Source organism: Balaenoptera physalus, assembly GCF_965194825.1.
Source record: "Balaenoptera physalus genome assembly, chromosome: 12".
In the NCBI taxonomy this organism is placed as follows: Eukaryota; Metazoa; Chordata; class Mammalia; order Artiodactyla; family Balaenopteridae; genus Balaenoptera; species Balaenoptera physalus.
The window spans coordinates 45247184-45269699 of NC_138897.1; the positions used below are offsets into that span (position 1 = coordinate 45247184).

The 22516-nt window shown below is 42.5% G+C and overlaps 2 protein-coding genes and 1 pseudogene across 15 annotated transcripts in view; 2 read left to right on the forward strand and 1 right to left on the reverse strand.

Annotated features, from left to right (window-relative positions):
* The window catches only part of TPGS2 (tubulin polyglutamylase complex subunit 2), a 66932-nt gene extending 54319 nt beyond the window's left edge, over nt 1–12613 (forward strand). For both annotated transcript variants that reach the window (XM_082416220.1, XM_082416221.1), the window contains 2 exons: nt 513–8124; nt 10390–12613. In XM_082416220.1, coding sequence (XP_082272346.1) covers nt 513–743 — 231 coding nt within the window. In that variant the 3' untranslated portion in view covers nt 744–8124; nt 10390–12613. The remainder of the gene's footprint in view (nt 1–512; nt 8125–10389) is intronic.
* Nucleotides 1–22516, forward strand: part of LOC309639174 (large ribosomal subunit protein uL4 pseudogene) — a 470274-nt pseudogene that overhangs the window by 254401 nt on the left and 193357 nt on the right. The gene's annotated exons all lie outside the window — the stretch shown is intronic.
* FHOD3 (formin homology 2 domain containing 3) overlaps nt 16252–22516 on the reverse strand; it is a 490767-nt gene continuing 484502 nt past the window's right edge. For all 12 annotated transcript variants that reach the window (XM_082415972.1, XM_082415969.1, XM_082415967.1 and 9 more), the window contains one exon: nt 16252–16853. In XM_082415972.1, coding sequence (XP_082272098.1) covers nt 16771–16853 — 83 coding nt within the window. In that variant the 3' untranslated portion in view covers nt 16252–16770. The remainder of the gene's footprint in view (nt 16854–22516) is intronic.

Genomic DNA, 22516 nt, shown 5'->3' on the forward strand with positions numbered 1-22516 from the left:
CACCATTTTAAACATACAGATGTCAGGTAATGCTGATATACTGCCTGGTTTGAGAGCACCAGGTGTGTCTAGAAGAACTTTTGACTGGGTGGCAAAAAATGAGGGACTCGATGAATGTGTGTATTCATCGAGTGGACCTCACTTTCCTCAAATGTCACATGACAGTGACATACATCCAGGCAACATAGTGGGTGGTTGTGATCAATGAAAATAAAGGTAGATGCTCTTTGCCCTCAGCTGCCCAGAAAGCCTGTTGGGAAGAGAGCAGCAACTTCCCTTTACTCAGATTCTTAGTCCTCATGTTTAAAGGTTATGAGACCCCATAAAGCAATGTGTGTCTGTCTTCCCTTTTACCTAAAGGAAGTGCTAATAGATTTTAGAGGCAGTTTTTCCCAAAGTCTTTTACTCTGCCTCATCTCCCCAGCTCTCTACCCCTGTATCTCCCCTAAAGAACATAAACATATGCTCTTCTCCTTTGAATTGTGACCCTCTCTCCTAATTCTGCCTTACAGCAATGGTTCAACATGTATAAACCCATCACCTACAACACAAACCTACTCACGGAAGAGACCGACTCCTTTGTGAACAAGCTGGATCCCAGCAAAGTGTTCAAGAGCAAGAACAAGACCTTAATCCCCAAAAAGAAAGGGTCTGTTCAGCCTGCAGGTGGCCAGAAAGGGCCCGCAGGTCCTCCTTCCACCTCTAGGTCCTCCTCTGGCTCTGGAAACCCTGTCCGAAAATGAGTGCCCCACCTCCAGCTCCCTGGCAGCCCCACAGCGACGATTTCCATGCACAGATGCCCCAGGCGTGGCCCAAGCCTCAGATTCTGTGTGTGGAACCATAGTCCTCTCCCCATCTGAGTGACAAAATCCTAGGCCTTTTACTGCCATTGGCTTGAGCCAGGAGTTGGAAGGGCATACTCAGGTCTCCCCAAGAATCCTTCCCTCATACCCCTTACAGCAGGTTGTGCCACCTACTGATTCTGGAAGCTGTGGCGAATGTAAGGTGTTTTGTAAGTGACTAAGTAGATCTCTTAAGAGCTTTCTTCTCTTTCTACTCCAACCCCCTACCCCTCAACAGTAATTAGAGAAGTCCCCCATAGAAACCACTGGTTTTGACCTATGAGGCATTAGAACTATGCTGCTCAATTGGTAGCCACTTTTTAAAGCAGCTAAATTTAAGCCATGTTAAAAATTCAGTTCCTCAGTTATATTAGCCACAATGGGAGTATTCATGTGGCTAGTGGATTCTGTATTAGCACAGAGATGATGAAACATTTCTGTATCATCACAGAAAGTTCTATTGGGCAGCACTGCATTAGAATACTTCTGCATTACCCTTCCTCAGATCAGTTAATTTTTGTTGTTAGAGAATATTGATACCTTAATTTGATGGGTTATAATGTTCCATGAAAGACCTTGAATATACATTTTTGTGTTCTTTATATCCTTTACCACAAACAGATCTTGCTTTGCTCATTTTCAGTTTCCTATAGTTTCTCATCTTCATCGGTTTCCTATAAAGTTTCTTGTTTCCAGTTTTGTGATGTGATAGTTGCACATTTGCCAAAATTATCTTTATCACTTTTTTTTTTAAAGAAGAGGTGATTCTGCTGTACCATTAAAACCAAAACAAAACAAAACCTCCCAAGCATTGCTTTGCCAGGACTCTTCATGCAGAGTTTTGATGAAATCAGTCACTGTTGACAAGAGCCTCCACCTGCTCTGCCTACTCACAACTGCTCAACAATTCATGGGGTAGCAGAAAAGGATAGAGAGGAACCAAGTTGTCAAGGATAATAGCTGAGGTTTAGTCTTCCAGAAGCATTTTTCTGCCAAAACTCATCAAAGGGAGAACCAGCAGTGCCAGATAAGAGATTCCAGCATTTGGCTGCCTCCCCAAGTCAGGGTTAGAAGGGGATTGAGAAGTTGCATCATCTTCCACTGTGGCAGGTGTCCTTCCTCTAGAGATCATGGAGCCCCTGAATTATTTCTCAAGTCCTGGTCCAGCTCTGGATTTCATAAATGAAGCAGCAGAGGAGCCACAAAACAATGGCACTCTTTAAATCAGTGACAATCAGGTGGAATCCCCAAAGGGCTGTAGACAGAAGGGGGTTCCAACAAGGAAATGTTTGAAACCTGCCTCAGGAGGAGCAGAGCACTCAAGAGCACGAATGGCTACCCAATATGTAGGACCCAGTGCAGAATGAAAATGTGGGGGCCTTTGTCCAAAAATCAGATAAACAGTACCATTAAAAGTACTAATACGGAGTAGCAATTCTCATATTAGACAAAATAGACTTTAAAATAAAGACTATTACGAGAGACAAAGAAGGCCACTACATAATGATCAAGGGATCAATCCAAGAAGAAGATATAACAATTGTAAATATTTATGCACCCAATATAGGAACACCTCAATACATCATAAGGAAAATGCTAACAGCCATAAAAGGGGAAATCAACAGTAACACGATAACAGTAGAGGAATTTAACACCCCACTTTCACCAAAGGACAGATAATCCAAAATGAAAATATAAATAAGGAAACACAAGCTTTAAATGACACATTAAACAAGATGGACTTAATTGATATTTACAGGACATTCCATCCAAAAACAACAGAATACACTTTCTTCTCAAGTGCTCATGGAACATTCTCCAGGATCATATCTTGGGTCACAAATCACACCTTGGTAAATTTAAGAAAATTGAAATCATATCAAGTATCTTTCCTGACCACAATGCTGTGAGACTAGATATCAATTATAGGGAAAAAATCTGTAAAAAATACAAATACATGGAGGCTAAAAAATATACTACTAAATAACCAAGAGATCACTGAAGAAATCAAAGAGAAAATCAAAAAATACCTAGAAACAAATGACAATGACAACACAACGACCCAAGACCTATGGGATGCAGCAAAAGCAGTTCTAAGAGGGAAGTTTACAGCAATACAATCCTACCTCAAGAAACAAGAAAAATCTCAACCTAATCTTACACTTAAAGCAGTTAGAGAAAGAAGAACAAAAAAACCCCCAAAGTTAGCAGAAGGAAAGAAATCATAAAGATCAGATCAGAAATAAATAAAGAAATGAAATGATAGCAAAGATCAATAAAACTAAAAGCTGGTACTTTGAGACGATAAACAAAATTGATAAACCATTAGACAGACTCATCAAGAAAGAAAGGGAGAAGACTCAAATCAATAGAATTAGAAATGAAAAAGGAGAAGTAACAACTGACCCCGCAGAAATACAAAGGATCATGAGAGATTACTACAAGCAACTATATGCCAATAAAATGGACAACCTGGAAGAAATGGACACATTCTTAGAAAAGCACAACCTTCCGAGACAGAACCAGGAAGAAATAGAAAATATAAAGAGACCAGTTGCAAGCACTGAAACTGAAACTGTGATTAAAAATCTTCCAGCAAACAAAAGCCCAGGACCAGATGGCTTCACAGGTGAATTCTATCAAACATTTAGAGAAGAGCTAACCTATCCTTTTCAAACTCTGCCAAAATATTGCAGAAGGAGGAACACTCCCAAACTCATTCTATGAGGCCACCATCACCCTGGTACCAAAACCAGACAAAGATGTCACAAAGAAAGAAAACTACAGGCCAATATCACTAATGAACATAGATGCAAAAATCCTCAAAATACTAGCAAACAGAATCCAACAGCACATTAAAAGGATCATACACCATGATCAAATGGGCTTTATCACAGGAATGCAAGGCTTCTTCAGTATACACAAATTAATCAATGTGATACACCATATTAACAAACTGAAGGAGAAAAACCATCATCTCAATAGATGCAGGAAAAGCTTTTGACAATATTCAACACCCATTTATGATAAAAACCCTCCAGAAAGTAGGCATAGAGGGAACTTACCTCAACATAATAAAGGCCATATATGACAAACCTAAAGCCAACATCGTTCTCCATGGTGAAAAACTGAAACCATTTCCTCTAAGATCAGGAACAAGACAAAGGTGCCCAACATAGTCTTGGAAGTTTTAGCCACAGCAATCAGAGAAGAAAAAGAAATAAAAGGAATCCAACTCGGAAAAGAAGAAGTAAAGCTGTCACTGTTTGCAGATGACATGATACTATACATAGAGAATCCTAAAGATGCTACCAGAAAACTACTAGAGCTAATCAATGAATTTGGTAAAGTTTTAAGATACAAAATTAATGCACAGAAATCTCTTGCATTCCTATACACTACTGATGAAAAATCTGAAAGAGAAATTAAGGAAACACTCCCATTTACCATTGCAACAAAAAGAATAAAATACCTAGGAATAAACCTACCTAAGGAGACAAAAGACCTGTATGCAGAAAACTATTAAGACACTGATGGAAGAAAGATGATACAAACGGAGAGATATACCATGTTCTTGGATTGGAAGAATCAACATTGTGAAAATGACTCTACTACCCAAAGCAATCTACAGATTCAATGCAATCCCTATCAAACTACCAATGGCATTTTTCACATTTTCAGAACTAGAACAAAAAGTTGCACAATTTGTATGGAAACACAAAAGACCCCAAATAGCCGAAGAAATCCTGAGAAAGAAAAATGGAGCTGGAGGAATCAGGCTCCCAGACGTCAGACTATATTACAAAGCTACAGTAATCAAGACCGTATGGTACTGGCAAAAAAACAGAAATATAGATCAATGGAACAGGATAGAAGCCCAGAGATAAACCCATGCACATATGGTCACCTTATCTTTGATAAAGGAGGCAAGAATATACAATGGAGGAAAGACAGCCTCTTCAATAAGTGATGCTGGGAAAACTGGACAGCTACATGTAAAAGAATTAAGTTAGAACACTCCCTAGCACCATACACAAAAATAAACTCAAAATGGATTAAAGACTTAAATGTAAGGCCAGACACTATAAAAGTCTCAGAGGAAAACATAGGCAGAACACTCTATGGCATAAATCACAGCAAGATCCTTTTGGACCCACCTCCTAGAGAAATGGAAATAAAAACAAAAATAAACAAATGGGACCTAATGAAACTTAAAAGCTTTTGCACAGCAAAGGAAACCATAAACAAGACGAAAAGACAGCCCTCAGAATGGGAGAAAATATTTGCTAATGAAGCAACTGACAAAGGATTAATCTCCAAAGTATACAAGCAGCTCATGGAGCTCAATATCCAAAAAGCAAACAACCCAATCAAAAAATGGGCAGAAGACCTAAATTGACATTTCTCCAAAGAAGATATACTGATTGCCAACAAACACATGAAAGGATTCTCAACATCACTAATCATTAGAGAAATGCAAATCAAAACTACAATGAGGTATCATCTCACACCAGTCAGAATGGCCATCATCAAAAAATCTACAAACAGTAAATGCTGGAGAGGGTGTGGAGAAATGGGAACCCTCTTGCACTGTTGGTGGGAATGTAAATGGATACAGCCACTATGGAGATCAGTATGGAGGGTCCTTAAAAAACTAAAAATAGAACTACCATATGACCCACCAGTCCCACTACTGGGCATATGCCCTGAGAAAACCATAATTCAAAAAGAGCCATGTACCACAGTGTTCATTGCAGCTCTGTTTACAATAGCCAGGACATGGAAGCAACCTAAGTGTCCATTGACAGATGAATGGATAAAGAGGATGGGCACATATATACAATGGAATATTACTCAGCCATAGAAAGAAACGAAATTGAGTTATTTGTAGTGAGGTGGATGGACCTAGAGACTGTCGTACACAGTGAAGTAAGTCAGAAAGAGAAAAACAAATACCGTATGCTAACACATATATATGGGCTCTAAAAAAAAAAAAGGTTCTGAAGAACCTAGGGGTAGGACAGGAATAAAGACGCAGACATAGAGCATGGACTTGAGGACACGGGGAGGGGGAAGGGTAAGCTGGGACAAAGTGAGAGAGTGGTATGGACATATATACACTACCAAATGTAAAATAGATAGCTAGTGGGAAGCAGCCACATAGCACAGGGAGATCAGCTTGGTGCTTTGTGTCCACCTAGAGGGGTGGGATAGGGAGGGTGAGAGGGAGACGCAAGAGGGAGGAGATATGGGGATATATGTATATGTATAGCTGATTCACTTTGTTATACAGCAGAAACTAACACACCATTGTAAAGCCATTATAGTCCAATAAAGCTGTTAAAAGTACTAATTTGTTTTACCTTTCTTCTGTGGTTTCTCTCACAACTTGTTACAGTGTTTTATCTGTTTGGTACTTGATGCTGTTCTAGGAAAAATTAAAACTTTAAATTATTAGCGTTAATTTTATCGTTCCTCTTTGTATTGTGCTATTCCAGTTTTTAGTGCAGCTACAGAGCATTTAACTCATGTACAGCATTACCAAAAATTACACAATTATTTATACCTTTTGTATGCATATATGTTTCATTCTTATCAGAACAGTGGAAACAACATGCAAAACTAGCTCAACTGATATTTCACTTCTTGATATGTACACATTCTATCAACACCCTCAACTTACCGATGACTAAGGAAGGACTGAAAGAAAGAGAAATTTTGAGCTGCCCTATGTTTTCCTTTTCTTCTGTGTCATCATTTCAGCGTAAGTGGTTGGCTAATACAGGAAAGTAACATGAGTAAGAAAGGGAATGTTTGGGTGCCATGGTCATTCATGCTTCTTAGAATGCCATTATCTTCTTTTTGCATTCAAATCAAGTCTGGTTCAAATAGAAAGTATGACCTTTTGGGGCCCTTGTGTCCCCATTTTCTCAGTTGTAGACATAACATGCTTGCCTTGTACTTAACTCTGAACCTCCCTGGACTCTCATGTATGGTGGGCCCACTAGAATTCTGTGCTCACGAGAATCACGATGGCTGTAAATGAAAGAGGTGGTAAGGAACAGTGGACACACATATTTCACATATCTCCTCTGCCCATGTGTATGCTTGTTTCATCACGCTTGACTTACAAAACACAAGTTCAAAGATAAAACTAAGAATTTCAAGGCAGTAACAGGAGAGCATTAAACCAAGTGTGAGGCCTTCTGAGTGTGGAGCTCTGTGTGACTGCACAGGTCACATGCCCATGAAGCTGGCCCTGGTGAAGGGGGAAGGGAGCATTCCTGGTGAAAGGCTTCAGACAATGCATAGGTTGAGTGGGTTACATGGGGGAAAAGCTCACAAGGATACTAATGTTTTGAAACTAAAGCAATTAAAATGGCAATAGGCACTACTATAAATCAACCGCCCAGGAAGAAGACTCTATGCTGGAATTACAGAAAGAGAATAAATGGCAGGGTGCTTCACGATGCATTGATGTAGCTAAGACTGTGCATGAAGTGCCACATCATCATGCTGCTTGCGTCCTACAGCAGGGAAGTACCCAAGCCAAGGATAGGCATGACAAGGGGCAGCTTGCACAGGATAATCCACAGAACATGGGTTATTCCTGTGCTCCCCAAACGTGGACATGCATCAGTGTCAGTGGAATCGTGTGTAGAAAATAAGATGCATAGATCCCACTCCAGACCTACTAAATCAAAATTGCAAGGAAAGATTCCAAGCATCAGGGCTTTTAATCAACCACAATGATGACAGTAATGTTCACTGACTCTGAAACTTTCTACTTAATGGGTCTGGGTGGTTTTGCTTTCATTGCAGGAGAAGATCTCAAAATGTTTTTAATCTAGTGAAGCATATACAATGACTGGAACAGAAGAACCAAGGGACCTTTTAGTTTCTATATGAAATACATCCATTTTTAAAACTTTTTATTATGGAGAATTTTAAACATTTACAAAGATAGAATAGTATAATGAATCCCCGTGTATCCATCACCCAGTTACAACAATTATCAGCTTATGACAAATCATATTTTATCTATACCCCTGTTCTTTATCCCTCTAATTTTAATTTTTAAATAATTCCATTTTAACTTACCTGTTGATTTTAAGTTATACTTCTTTGCATTATATTTTAGCAGTTGCTCTAGAGATTACAATATGTATTCTTAACTTTTTTTCTGTTCAACACAGTAGCCACTTATATATACATAGGGTCCCTGGTAGCCACATTTGTGTAGTATAACTCTGCCTCCTTGACTACAGTTGACTGACACTGGGTGAGTACCAATCCAAATTGGGATCTTGTGATTAATTTCCTTCTTTGGCTTAAACCAGCCTAGACTGGATTCTGTTTTTCCCACCAAGCATTCTCTGGTTAACACATCAGCCTTCATTATGGAGTTACTGTGAAGATTAAATACACAGGTAAGAACTCAAAGTTTAGTCCCTTCTCCCTTTGTAATGTGACTGTAACCTTTCTTTCTAGCCGTTAACTTTCTACATGAGCCATCTGGCTCTGCCTACTGATCCTCTCACTTTGCTTCCTAAACACCAGTGTGGTTCTCCTTCTGCGACTTCATACCTATAGTTTCCTACCTGCCAGTGCTGGCCAGTTGTGCCACGTCTTCCTTCCAAGGTCCAGCTCCAGTCTACCTCCACCTCAAAGCTTCTGAGAAGCTGAGTTCACAAGGAGAGCCCACTCTAGGGGGGAGCGCTTCACGCCTGTACCACTCGGTTAACTTTTGATCATCTTGCCTTGTTTCCTCTGTGTCCTCAATGGTAGTTGAGATGGGGGCCTTAATTTACCAGTGCAAGCTATGCTGCTTATTGTGAAACCACATGAAATATTAGATTAAACTTAATTCATAATTTTGTGCTGAATCAGGAGCTGCCACATACTTAAATCCAGGATAGACCAATAGAACAGACTACCAAATAATGAGAAAAAAAGCTGTGAAAATTCTGTTTAAATGTTCATTTAAATCCTCAAAATGCAACCACTGCTTTTATTTTAGAGGCAGGACATCTTGGTTCAGCTCAGAGACCACCTCTCTCAGAAGACCCTGTTGTAATGCAATATGTTGCTGGTATGCCAATGTTTTGGCATCCAAACTGTCTCTCCCAGACTGCCTCTTGCCACTCACCGGCTGTGACTCAGAAATCTTTTATCAGACAATGTCCCTCTATTTGTGGTTTCAGAAGTGGGATCTTTGTGGGCACACATCCTTATGTTTCCTATAGCACCCAACACCCAGGCCTTGCCCAATACCCACCTTGGTAGAGGCAGCACTTCAAATAAACGCACCCATCCAACTGGATGTTTGCCAATATCCAACCAATTCATCTCACGTGGATAAACTCTATTGAGAGTAGGCCTCCCAGATGATAAGGGTGAAATGCAGTAGTGAGGACCATGGTGAAAGCAATACAAGAACTAAGTGGTGCTTTGTAAAGCTTTATTACAGGGTGGATTTAGCTGTTGGAGATGTGTTCTTGGCCACGGCGTGTATCACCGGGTCACGCATACAGGCTTGATGTGGACTCCGCTGAGGAGAGAGCGCATCCTCTAGGTGGGATACGTAGGGAGAGAAGAGTGCGTATTTGATGGCAGTGAACATCAATCACAGAATTCTCCACTGAGGACAAGAACTCCCAAGGCTCAGGACACAATGTAGGCAGGCAGTGGACATAGCTTCTTAGACACTGTACTTAAGTTCTTGATAGAACGGCAGTCCAAAGCAATTCTATACACAATTTCACATAAAAACTTCCTTTTTGTAAAATGAATAAACAGCAACAAAGTACATAAAAAGATGCGTTCTCTCAGACCTGTGATATCCAGTACTGTACAGTAGTGACTAACCACAGGTAGCCATTAAACGTAAATAAAATTCTGCTCGTCTCTCTAGTCACATTTCAAGTGTTCCGTAATCACGCATGTCTAGTGGCTACCATATTGGAATAGGGCACATATAGAACATTTCCATCCTCACATTTCTATTGGGCAGCCCTGTCTTAGACCACGCATGGCTTGTTTTTACATTACAAATCTCAGAATAACTGCTGCAAAGCCCTTTTATAACATGCTATATTCAACAAAGAACAGGGACATTTACTCAATTTAATATACTTTTGTAAGATACAGCATCCTTTCATACTTTAAATATTCTTTTTACAACCCCTGGCTCACAGGGAAGGCCAGGGATGAGTCAGCATGCCACTGCATACCTTGGAAAAGGGCCCGTTTCTCTGGCTGCAGAGTGGCCAGCGTGGGTTCTGGGCTTTGCCCCGCGTTGTAGCCAAAGGCCCCGAAGCAACTCAGCCTCTAGGGCTCTGCACGGTCTCCAGCATGGAAAGCTGAGGGAAATGAAGGTGCAAATTTTCTACATCTTAAAGCAGTTCATCTCCTCTGCCCTCCCAGGGAGCAGGTGGGCCTGACTGAGAACACGCTCCCAAATTCAGAAGTAATTGCTCAAGAAGTGACATTTCTCAAATCACCTTCTCTTCCTCTACGGATCAGTGACCTTTATCTTTTTTCACAGCATAAAGAGTGGCAAAGAATACCTCGGAGAGCAACCAGAGCAGGGACACAAACAGGCCTCAGTATAGTTCAAGACCAATGAAGACACCTCGTCCCTCAAGCAAAAGCTGCACGGTGAGGGACAAACTATTAAGGACAAGATTAAACCTCTGGAAGAACAGCTTACCTTTACCAAGGCTCCAGTGCCCAACTTTATACTTTCAAACTTTTTTTTTTTTAAATGAGGTCATCCCTTGGGAGAGATGGGATACAGATTGCACTTGAGGATCTCTGTTTAAATCTCTGGTGGTTCCCGAGGCACACCTGCTCCCATAGGTGGCTCTAGACTGTGGCCACACAGGTTCCAGACAGAGTGTTGGGATTCTAGAATATAGGCTTATTGAACAACTTAATAAGAAAAACTATTTTCCTTTAAACATGTGATTCTAACACAGACTGCTGTGGCCTTAATTACCATCCTCACACATCATGTTTTTGGCCATTTAAAAAAATGGGAAATCACCTTCAATATTATCATATCAATAATAGGAAAAATTCAATCAAGCACAAGACAAATATAAAAATTAGTCTTACAACATTCTTCTATAAACACAAGCTTATAAAGTTTAATTTAACCCAAAGGTGAACTTCCATTTACAGACGTTGATTTAGGAAGTTGTTTAAACTTCTACAACCTTTACAAATTTCAGGACAAGTTCTTCTTCCATAGATAGACAAGTTATTTTTTTATACCACCTACTGACGGGCTCCTCGATTAGAGCCCATTTTCTTCCATTGAGACTGCATATCTGAGGATGGTTTACACTGGGAATGGACTCCTTTATTCCCTTGTCACTTCCAATCTTATGCCTAATCTTCTGAGCCAAGAAGCGCTCTGATGTTGATTGAATTCCTCTAATTCTGTAGCCAGGTCTACCACCAGCTGCTGTGTGCTGAGCTCCAGTCAAAATGACCTAAATCAGCATACCATCAAGGACACCTTTTTTTCTGAGGCTGGATAGAACAGCTACAAAAGCTTCCCCAGGTATCCATCTCTTTCTGTATAGCTACATTTTAGATTCTTATTTGAAACTTGGGGTTTACAAAAATATAATTTCTCCCTTGGGTACTCAATTCAAATGTTTTTTGGAAGGGGTGATTGCTTCTGTTTCCTAGCCCACTGCCGTGCCCAGAAATATCTGGCTGTCACCCTGTGGAACCCCCTCCCAGAAAGCAGTGCAGGGTTAAAAGCATTTCTAGGCAGATGCTACTAAGGGGTAAGGGGTCTCTCTGAAGGAAAATGAGCCTTCTGGTTTATTTTCTGAAAGAGCAATAGCCAAGGCCTCTGCTTAGCTAGGCCAACTGAATAGTCCAAGTACTGCAGTGACCTATCGCAGTCCAAGAAAGCCTGCCGCTGACACAGAGGAACAGAAGGTGTCCTACTTACCTTGTGGTGGATTTAATGCCATATCTTTAATGTGCTGCGCCGATCCTCTGTGGAATATCTTTATTTTCTTCCAGTTTTATTTAGATATAATTGACATATAGCCCTATATATGTTTAATGATCTGACTTACATACATCATGAAATGATTACACAGTACGTTTAGTGAACATCCATCCTCTCATATAGATGCAAAATTAAAGAAACAGAAAAGTATTTTTTTCTTGTGATAAGAATTCATAGGATTTACTCTCTTAACAACTTCATATACAATATACAGCAGTGTTAATTATATTTATCATGTACATTACATCCCTAGTACTTATTTACCTTATCTGGAAGTTTGTACCTTTTGACTGCCTTCATCCAATTCCTCCTCCCCCCACCTGCTGCCTCTGGTAACCACAAATCTGATCTCTTTTTCTAAGAGTTTGTTTTGAAGTATAATTTGCCTATAACACCATGTTAGTTATTTCCTAATGTACAACATAGTGATTCAATATTTCTATACATTTCAAAATGATCACCATAAGTCTAGTTACCATCTGACACCATACAAAAATATTATGTAATTATTGACTATATTCCCCACACTGTATATTTCATACCTGTGACTCATTTATTTTATAACTGGAAGTTTATACCTCTTAATTTCCCTCACCTATTTCTCTCCTTCCCCCAACTCCTTCCCCTCTGGCAAACACCTGTTTGTTCTCTGTATCTATGAGTCTGTTTCTGTTTTGTTATGTTTGTTCATTTGTTTTCATGTATAGATTTCACATTAAAGTAAAATCATATGGTATTTGTCATTCTCTGTCTAACTTATTTCACTTAGCGTAATACCCTCTAGGTCCATCCATGTTGTCACAATTGGCAAGATTTCATTCTTTTTTTATGGCTGAGTAACATTCCATTGTGTGCGTGTGAAAATATATATATACACCACATCTTCTTTATTCATTCATCTATCGATGGGAACTTAGGTTGCTTCTATATTTTTGGCTATCGTAAGTAATCCTGCAATAAACATAGGGGTGCATATATCTTTTCTAATTAGTGTTTTTGTTTTCTTTAGATAAATACCCAGAAGTGGAGTTGCTAGATCATATGGTAGTTCTATTTCTAATTTTTTGAGGACCCTATATACTGTTTTCCATAGTGGCTACATCAATTTACATTCCCAGCAACAAGGTTTCCCTTTTTTCCACATTCTCCCCAACACTTATTTGTTGTCTTTTTTATAATAGTCATCCTGACAGGTATGAGATGATATGTCATTGTAGTTTTGATTTGCACTTGTCTGATGATTAGTGATGTTGAGCATCTTTTCAGGTGCCTATTGACCATCTGTATGCCTTCTTTGGAAAAATGTCTATTCAGGTCCTCTGCCCATTTTTTTAAATTGTTATTTATTTATTTTTGGCTGTGCCATGCAGCTTGTGGGATCTTAGCTTCCCAACCAGGGATCGAACCTGCGCCCCCTGCATTGGAAGCATGGAGTCCTAACCACTGGACCACCCTGGAGGTCCCCTCTGCCCATTTTTTAATCAGGTTTTGGGTTTTTTTTTATGTTGAGTTGCAGGAGTTCTTTGGATATTTTGGCTATTAACCCCTTATCAAGTATATTGTTTGCAAATGTCTTCCCACACTCAGTAGGTGGCCTTTTCATTTTGTTCATAGTTTCTCTCCCTGTGCAAAAGCTTTTCAGTTTGATGTAGTCCCATTTGTTTATTCTGTTTCCCTTGCCTGAGCAAAAAAAAAAAGAAAAAATGTCAAAGAGCATACTGCCTATGTTTCCTTCTAGAAGTTTTATGGTTTCAGGTCTTACATTTAAGTCTTTAATCCATTTTGAATTTATTTTTGTGCATGGTATGAGAGAGTAGTCCAGGTTGATTCTTTTCATGTAGCTGTCCAATTTTCCCAACACTATTAATTTAAAATGCTATATTTTCCCCATTGTATATTCATGCCTCCTTTGTTGTAGATTAATTATGACAATATAAGTGTGGCATTTCTGGGCTGTCTTTTCTGTTCCATTGATCTATGTGTCTGTTTTTGTGCCAGTACCACACTGTTTTGATGATTGTAGCTTTGCAGTATAGTTTGAAATCAGGGAGTGTGATACTTCCAACTTTGTTCTTCTTTCTCATGATTGTTTTGGCTATTTGGCTATTCAGTGTCTTTTGTGTTTCCATACAAATTTTAGAATTATTTATTTTACTGCTGTGAAAAATGCCATTGGTATTTTGATAGGGATTGCAATGAATCTGTAGATTGCCGTGAGTAGTATAGTTGTTTTAACAGTATTCTTCCAATCCATAAGCATGGTATATCTTTGTGCACCCTCCCCTCCATCCCCAAATCCCTCAGTAAGTTATTTTTTAAATAGAAAGAAAAAACCTTAAGACTCCAAAGAAACCAAAATCCAGGCATCTTTAAAGTATTTGCCTTTCTTTACCAGCAGTTTTGTAATTTCAACCCAGATTAAGAAATAGACACAAGAATATGTATGGTGATGACCAGCACAATTAGCAACAGCATCTCACAAGTGTGAAGTATCATTCACTTTAATGCTTCTAAAAAGTCTTTTAGAGAAATTTAACTTCTTGAATTAAAAACGCTAATAGAGGCAGCCAGAATGAGTGGCGACAAGGAGAGAGGAAGTGAGCAATAGAAAAAAATCCTTCAGATTCACTAAAAACTACTAAACCAATTCCCAATAAAAAGAGACCCGCTTTACCTAGCGGTAACCAAGAAATTAGTTGACCTAGCTTGCTCCCTCTGAGAATTTTTTAATTCCTAAAATAAAATGAACATTAGATTTATTCAGTCACTTCCTTCCAAATGTGACCTTTTATTCTAAAGCAGTAACTCTCAGTAGAACACCAGGGGCCCCCAGAAGGGCATCAAAGTATTTGTTCACTAAATGGTGAAAAAAAAAAAAAGGTGTCTTCCTTCTGTTTGCCCATCACAATCCCCAGTGATACAGATATTCCATGTTCATATTCAGTGCCGAGGCTCTCACAAACCACTAAACCACATGTGGAATATTATACGTTATTTAGAACCATAAGGAAATAAACATTGATACCCTATGCACCCGTTTCAATAAAGTGATTAAATAAACTCAATTGTCTGGAATATACAGACCTAACTCTTGTAGGTTCCAGACTCTCTGGGGGGCTCACATGCATCATGTATTATTTGACAAATGCCCACTTGAAAGAGCTCCCTGTCTCCCTGATAGTGGAGATGCAGAAGATGGGGGGGAAACAGTCACAGAAGCCTGTGGGGTGAATATATTATCTTCAGCTCTTCAGTCTACAGGACTGCATCCTATCTCTAAATCACATCTGCCCAGATTCAGGAATGCACAGTCACAGATGTTTTGAAAGTGAGGCACAGGGGACTTCCCTGGTGGCACAGTGGTTAAGAATCTGCCTGCCAATGCAGGGCACACGGGTTCGAGCCCTGGTCCGGGAAGATCCCACATGCCACGGAGCAACTAAGCCCATGCACCACAACTACTGAGCCCGCACTCTAGAGCCCATGAGCCACAACTACTGAGCCTGAGTGCCACAACTACTGAAGTCCGCATGCCTAGAGGCCACGCACCGCAACGAATAGTAGCCCCCACTCGCTGCAACTAGAGAAAGCCCACGTGCAGCAACGAAGACCCAATGCAGCCAAAAAATAAATTAATTAATTAATTAATTTTAAAAAAGAAGGCACAGATAGAATTGGTGACCTGATGATCTTTTGGCACCGCCGCCATTGAATACCTGCTGCAATTGTTGACCCCTTCCCTATTTTCAGAGGCAGAGTTTCTTCACAGGGAGCCATGTGACCCTGGGCTGAGGGTCTCTGTGGAGGGCTTGGCCACCACCTGGGCATCAGGCCCCTCAGCGTGGCTCTGCGGCTGCTGAGAGCTCCTCACAGCGCCTTCCCCTCTGGACACCTGAGCTGCTGATGACCTGCACTTGAGTGCCAAGGACAACACTTCTGAAGTTCTCTGCAGACGAAGCTTTAAATTTTCATTTTGTTTTGGTGACTTAGTAAATTTTTTTGAGAAAATGAATTTTTACATAACAAGCAAGTGAATGAGTTGCAGAATAGTTCAGATTTTTAAAATGCTACTCTAATTTTTGTTTCTACATCACAAAGGAGCAAAAACAAAGCACACGGGTAAGGCGATACACATGAGGTTATTGCTAACTTGTACTGCCACAAAGATTGATGCCTAATTAATCTGGAGTTACAAAGAGCACATGTCAGTGCTTCTCACTCAATTAACAAAAAAAAAAAGGAAACCAAAGGGCCTGGAGGCCATTCCAAGCCAGGGTCCTTCTGATGAACCCGAGAAAAGGCTTTGCTGATTCAGAAGGAGGCAAGCCTATGGAGCTGTTTAAAGTCCTGCACCAGGAGAATGAAAATTTCCGGTTATGGCATTAAACTCTATTTATTTAGTATTTGAAACATGGTGTACATTTCTGAATTTGTATAAACATTTAGTACATCTAAAATCCACAACTGGTAAACAATCTGTGCTTTCTTTTGTGTACAATTTTGGAGTTTACATCTGGATATTTTGGTGTTACGGAAAGACCCAGTCTGTGAACCTAATCAAACTGCCTCATGACCATAGTAACTGTGACAGAAGTGATTTGCTCCTTAAAAGGGCTGTTCCTTGCACAGAAAAGGTGTCACGCTTTGGAACTACTAAGCCAGGTGTCAAGGAAACAAGAGAAACACAGCTGACATGATGAAGAAAGTCTGTGAAGGGGACTCCAAGATCCATGTCAGTGCACAGCGGGCTACGCAAGTCACTCGGTGACACCTAGGCATGGGCACCCCTTTCAGAACCTTTGGGTGTCAGAGCCTCCTCACCTCCCACCGGAGGGGTTCCTTCCAGCAGGAGCTTGCACTCTGCATGGGCATCCGCCTTAGGGCACCAGGGGGTCACAGCTGCAGCTCTGAGGTGCCCACCAGGCCCAGGGCCCTGGCTTCTTCCGGAGTCAGGCCACTCTTCAGGGTCCTCCGCACTGCAGTGGCGCCAGCAGACCAGAGGCGAAGGGACGAGAAGAGAAGGCGGTGTTAGCAGCCAGGCACGTGGCAGTCAGGCCACAGGCCTCCTTCCCCCGAGGACTCCCAGAGGACTCACAGCGCTCACAGACACTTGGCCCCGTCCTACTCCTGCTGAAGTGCCCTGGCTGGCTGGCCGCCGGGGCAGGGAAAATCTAGCGGCTGCCAGGGACTGACCTGAAGATGACACAAGCACTGACCTGGAAAGTCAGGCAGATAGGGGACCTCGTAAGAGGGGAGTAGGGGAGGAGAGGCCCACCGTCATGAGGTGCCTGAGAAATGGTGCAAACTACAAAATGCAGGTGGCATGTTGAGAGCTCAGCCTTTCCGAGCATAAGGAGTGGATCAGAGCTGGAAAAGGAATTACTGAGCATAGGAAAATGCAGACTCCAGTGATGCAAATTAGGTAAAATAATCCCGCAAATCTGCAGGGACATACCTCTGTAGAGGCCCCACAGCAAGGCATTAACGGAACCCGGCGCAAGGGGTAGCTGTCAGGATGAGTTCTCCACGAGCATCAGGGTCTTAGTCTCAACTCATCAAAGGGCCTCTACAGAGAATAACCAGTGACTCCTTGTTGACTGGATGCCAAGGAGCAAACTGCCAAACTTCTGAGTGGATTTGATGGATGTTCTCTGTGAAACACACAAGGCTCAAGAAGGACCAGTGACCTCCCCGCCCTGAGGTTTACAACTGGCAGCTGGAGGCACACTCATATTTAACTGACTTAGAATTGGCTTATGTTTAGCCTGACATTATGGGTTTTCCATTGTTTAGTGTTGATCAATTTCGACGTCAAAATAAAGGCTGAATAAGGCTGCATGATGAGGCAGCTGCCCCTTCCAAGACTGGTCCTTTCATTTGAAAGGTTCCTAATTACATTTTCCTTAGTTGATAAATTGTATTTGGCCTACTCTGTATGGAAGTCATACATTGTTTTGGGTATTCTATTTTCAGAAGAGATGTGTTACAGATCTACCATCTACCGTAAATCCTCAGTCAGCTGGAGTCCCTGAGATCCTCAGGGAAGGCCCTTGATCAGAATGCGGAGAAAGTAAAGCTCATCCTTAGTGTTTTCCCACCTTCCTTGCCAGACCTAATTCCCTACGCCCCCTCTATGACAAGGGGGCCTGTGTCCTCTGAGGCCTCCCCAGAGGTGAGGGTCCCACCTTGTGTGTCTGCAGCAACACCCAAATCGATGCCTCCCCTGGGCAAAAGCCCACTTAGCCCATGGACAAAGAATCTGAAAGAGCTAGGCCTCTGGTAGAACAAACAGCGGCTAATATCTACTAATAAGTACTTTCTTCTCTCCCAGGAATCAGCACTCTGAACAGGGGCCAACACCCAGTCCATCAGTCCATCAGTCAACAAATACTTCATGGAGAACCTATTGTGCGCTCAGCACTTTAACTCAAAGAATGGACACACTTAGGGAAGATTCACAGACATTAAGCATGGGTTTATAGACGCACAAAGCTCTGTGGTGAGGGGGACCCTCAGATCATGCCACCGGCACGCTTCTGTATTTTCAATCACAGCTCAGGGCCCTAGAGCCACCCGTCTGCAGCTGCCCCTACACTGGCTAACCCTCCTGCAACCCCGGACCCCTTGGGCTCCAGACTGAGTATTTAACTCATCCAGACAAAATGTTTGGCTCCAGAGCCTTGGCTGGAGGCAGATTGCATTTAACTGAGTAATGGAATTCGTTCTATGGGGCAGCAATAAAAATACTAGTTTGTAATACCCTTTATGTTCTTTAAACACTCCTTCAAGTGTTTGTGAAAGAAAGATAATAATTTTAAAGCCAGAAAACAAGATGAACTATTTCTCATTCTTGACAAGGACTGCTGAGACCTCTTATCCAAGATACAAAATTCTGCCTGAATAAGTCCATGCTGCACTAGGAGGGCATCTTACGTTTCCTTAGCAGCAGGAGGTGGCATGGGCTAGGAACCACAGCTTTGTGCCTTCAGGTATACACACTTGGCCGAATGACCACAGAAGACTCCACGAACTGGTGGCATTGGAAGATGCCTCTAACGGTTCTGTTCACATGTTTGCTTTAGCCCTAGAACTATGGGGTTCAGTCCATGTAAATACTTGAGTAAGGACCCTGGCACCTTACGGAACAGGCAATAATCTGCTAATAGATATGGGCATCAGGCCAGCCTATCTGGGACCAGCTCAGAGAACAGAACAAAGCTTAATGGTGCTGCACCAGCCTTGCTGCCCTCAGCCTCACGGTCTATTCACAGCTTTGATGCACGAGACCCCTGCGGACCCTCCTGCCCCCTCCAGCCTGGGCTTTTCTCTGCTGTGGGGAAAAGCCAGTATAAGCGAAGGTCCCTTTGCTTGCCAGATGTGTCCCTGAAAGGCAGGTATTCATAGAAAAATCGGCCCCATTTATGGAGTCCTACTTTCTGTGGGCCTTCATGACAATTCAGATAAATTCTCCCAGAAATACACTAGCCCTGAAAAGGACCTTAAGAATTTGAACCCTTCCTTTGTTAAAGACTCTTGAAAGAAGGTGTGAAATGAAGGTAATCAGTTGAAATCAGCTTTGTACCCTGATTCGAGTCCTGCATGGAAAGGGCCTCTTACAGTGTCTGTCTCTCCATCTACCTGCTCGTCAGTTAATTCATTCATTCAACAGATGCTACGTGAGCTTCCACCTTGAGCCAAGTGTCCCACCAAGGAGGCCGGGAGCTGACAGGAACACGGAGTGAGGGGAAGGGCGCAGGGCAGCAGACCCTGTCCGCACAGGAGTTGGCTCTCACGCAGAAAGTTTCCAGAAAGCAAAAAAGGGCTGAGGACATATGAGAATGAGAGGACCAACACACAGGAGCTGGCAGGATATGGAACTTGCACAACAGAAACAAGCCTTCCATCAAATAGGGCATTCTCAACTAGAACTTCTCAAATGCTGGCGGGCAGGGGGAGAGGGGTGCAGGGGGGAGGGCTGGCTGACATCTGATAAGATAACGTCCGGGCCCCTCTCCACTGCTCCCCCTTCCTGCCTCCCACTTGAATGCCCTGGCTGCCGCAGAGCTGCTTGCCAGCCTGTCACATGTGACAGCCTCCCCTCCCCGCAGCTGCTTAACAGAGAACAGGCCCTGGAAATGTTTATCCCTGTCTGCCTCACACTCCTTCCATAGACGGCATGGGTCACTTTGCTGGCACCAGCGGCCACTCGATGCCCCAGGCGCTTGGGACAGCTCTCACGATGTCAGCAGCGGGGTCTGACGCAGAGGTGCCTCTGCTGTCAACATGCAGCACAGGCGGGGTCTGGGGCTCACGGAAAAACCATAAGTCCGTTTTCTCTTTCTTTCCCCCCCTCCCTTGAATTGAAAAAAACTGTTTTGATCCTACAAAGTGCTCCCAGGCAATTCTTTGCTGATGTGAATCTGAGAATAATGGCAGTGGTGGCTGCCATTTCCTGAGCACTGCCATGGATCATTTCACCCCATATTTGTGGCAACCCTATGAGGTGGGGACTGTAATCGTCCCCCCAGGGAACGAGCAGCAGCGGCACAGAGAGATCGAGTCTCCGGCCCCTACGTACACAGTAAGGGGAAGAGAAGGATTTGGGACAGGACGTTTGAATCAGAGCCCACCCTGGAAACAACTGTGCCCTGACGCGCCTGGCAGCACAAGTTCTGACAGTCTTTCATGTTGATGGCAAATGGACCGAGTTTTACTTCCATGTGACGGAAATCCACATGTGTGCTCTTTCACCTTTGGATCACTGACAGATTTTTTTTTTTTCATTTTTTGCACATAATGTCAAGCAATTTGGAAATAAGTGGTGTGTGTGTGTTTTGTTTTGTTTTGTTTGTAATCCCTAAGATCCTAAAAATTGTTCTATTGAGTATACTAAGAGCGCTGTGTCTAGGATGACAGGGGCTCATATCAGAACTTGAAGATATCTTACGTGTTTGTTTCTTGGGGTTGGGAGGTAACTTGCCCTGCTGGTATTCAAATGCTGCTTGCCCATTTGTGCAGCCCTTGTTCCTGGAGGGACCTGTTTGCGACTGGAGAAAAATGGCAGGTCCAGTCCTGCCTTTTGGACTTAAATACTGGGAATCATTTTAAGGTGTATCATTCTTAGTGATTCGATGTTAGATATTCTGTGGGATTTTCATGGGTTTGGGTTTTTTTGTTTTTTCGGTCAACGTCAATTATTTAACCATTTGGGTTATTTTTCTTACTTCCACCCTCCGTCATAAAATCCCATCCATTAAAAGAAGAGGTTTCCCAAATTGACAGCATTCTACAAAATAACTAACTGACTGGTACTTTTCAAAAGTGTCAAGGTCATGAAATGTCCTCCACAGATCAGAGGAGACTAAGCAGACATGACGATAATGCAACGTGGGACCCTGGGTGGGATCATGGAACAGAAAGAGGGCATTAGGGGGAAAATGCTGAAATCTGAGTCAAGCCTGCAGCTGAGTTAATTTTTTGATGCATTGTCCTACAGTGTGCAGGGTGTTAACATGACGGGAAGCTGGGTGAAGGATGTAAGGCAGCTCTCTGTGCTATTTTTGTAACTTTTTTGTTAAGTCTAAAATTCTTTCAAAATCAAAAGCTAAAAAAATAAAACATGGAATAACAATGACAAGAAGCCAAGGTTCCCAGACCTGGTTGATTTAAACTCGACTTCTTAGACTCAGCCTGGGCACAAAGAACCAAGGTCTCTGGGAGAGGCCCCGACAGTGCATTCTTACTTCCCCAGGAGATTCAGATCCCTGACTTAGAACACTGCCATATGAGTGAGATGCGGGGAAAGGGGGCCCCTCCTGAAGGCAACAGCCTTTATGGTGATAGGGCTGAAGTCTCCGAGTTCTGCCTCACCCGGAACTAAGTTCACTCACGCTGAGATGGCTTTCAGCAATACTTATGGTATCAGGCGCTTTCTACAGCCACTGGTCTGGCCACAGTCTTGGCTGCGCAGTGCCCCTACCCCACTTCCCTCCTACGTCTGTGGCTACGTTCACATCCAGTGCTCCTCAATAATCTCTTTGGTTCCTAGGTAAGCTCTGAACAGAAAGCAATCAGTTGGAATGCAAAAGCAGACTGCTTCTTATGAGTCACGTTGTTGGGGAGGACGGGGAGAGGATGGAATCTGGCCTGGGCAGAAAGAAACGAAACAGTTCTCTCCATTGCTTTCTGAGCTCAGAGTTCTCAGCATTATTGCAAGTCCTGGGCGGGACAGAACTGCCTTCCGCCTTTCCAGATGAAGTCTAGCTCTTTAGTGCTTACTGGGATGTCACAACAATACTAGACACATACAATGTTAACAACCCAGGCTTCCGTGCACAGGGGCAAGCCATGGCACCAGTGTCCCGGGGGTAAAAAGAGAGGGGAAGATGGGTCTGGTCTACAAATTACAGCAGGCCTAGTGAGGTGGCCAGTGGAGGACAAGGAGCCAGGTGGGTGATGGTAACAAAGTGATAAGGGGGCAGGTGTGGTTTCTGTGCACAGGCTCGTGGGTGACTTCCCTGGCAGCTCCTAAACGCTTGCAGGCAGCTTCATATTCCTACCATGTTTGGGACCCTTGGACAGCAGTGTGAAGGGAAGGAGGGTGCTGAGAACCCGTCATAGGTGCCCCGCTTAACCCTCA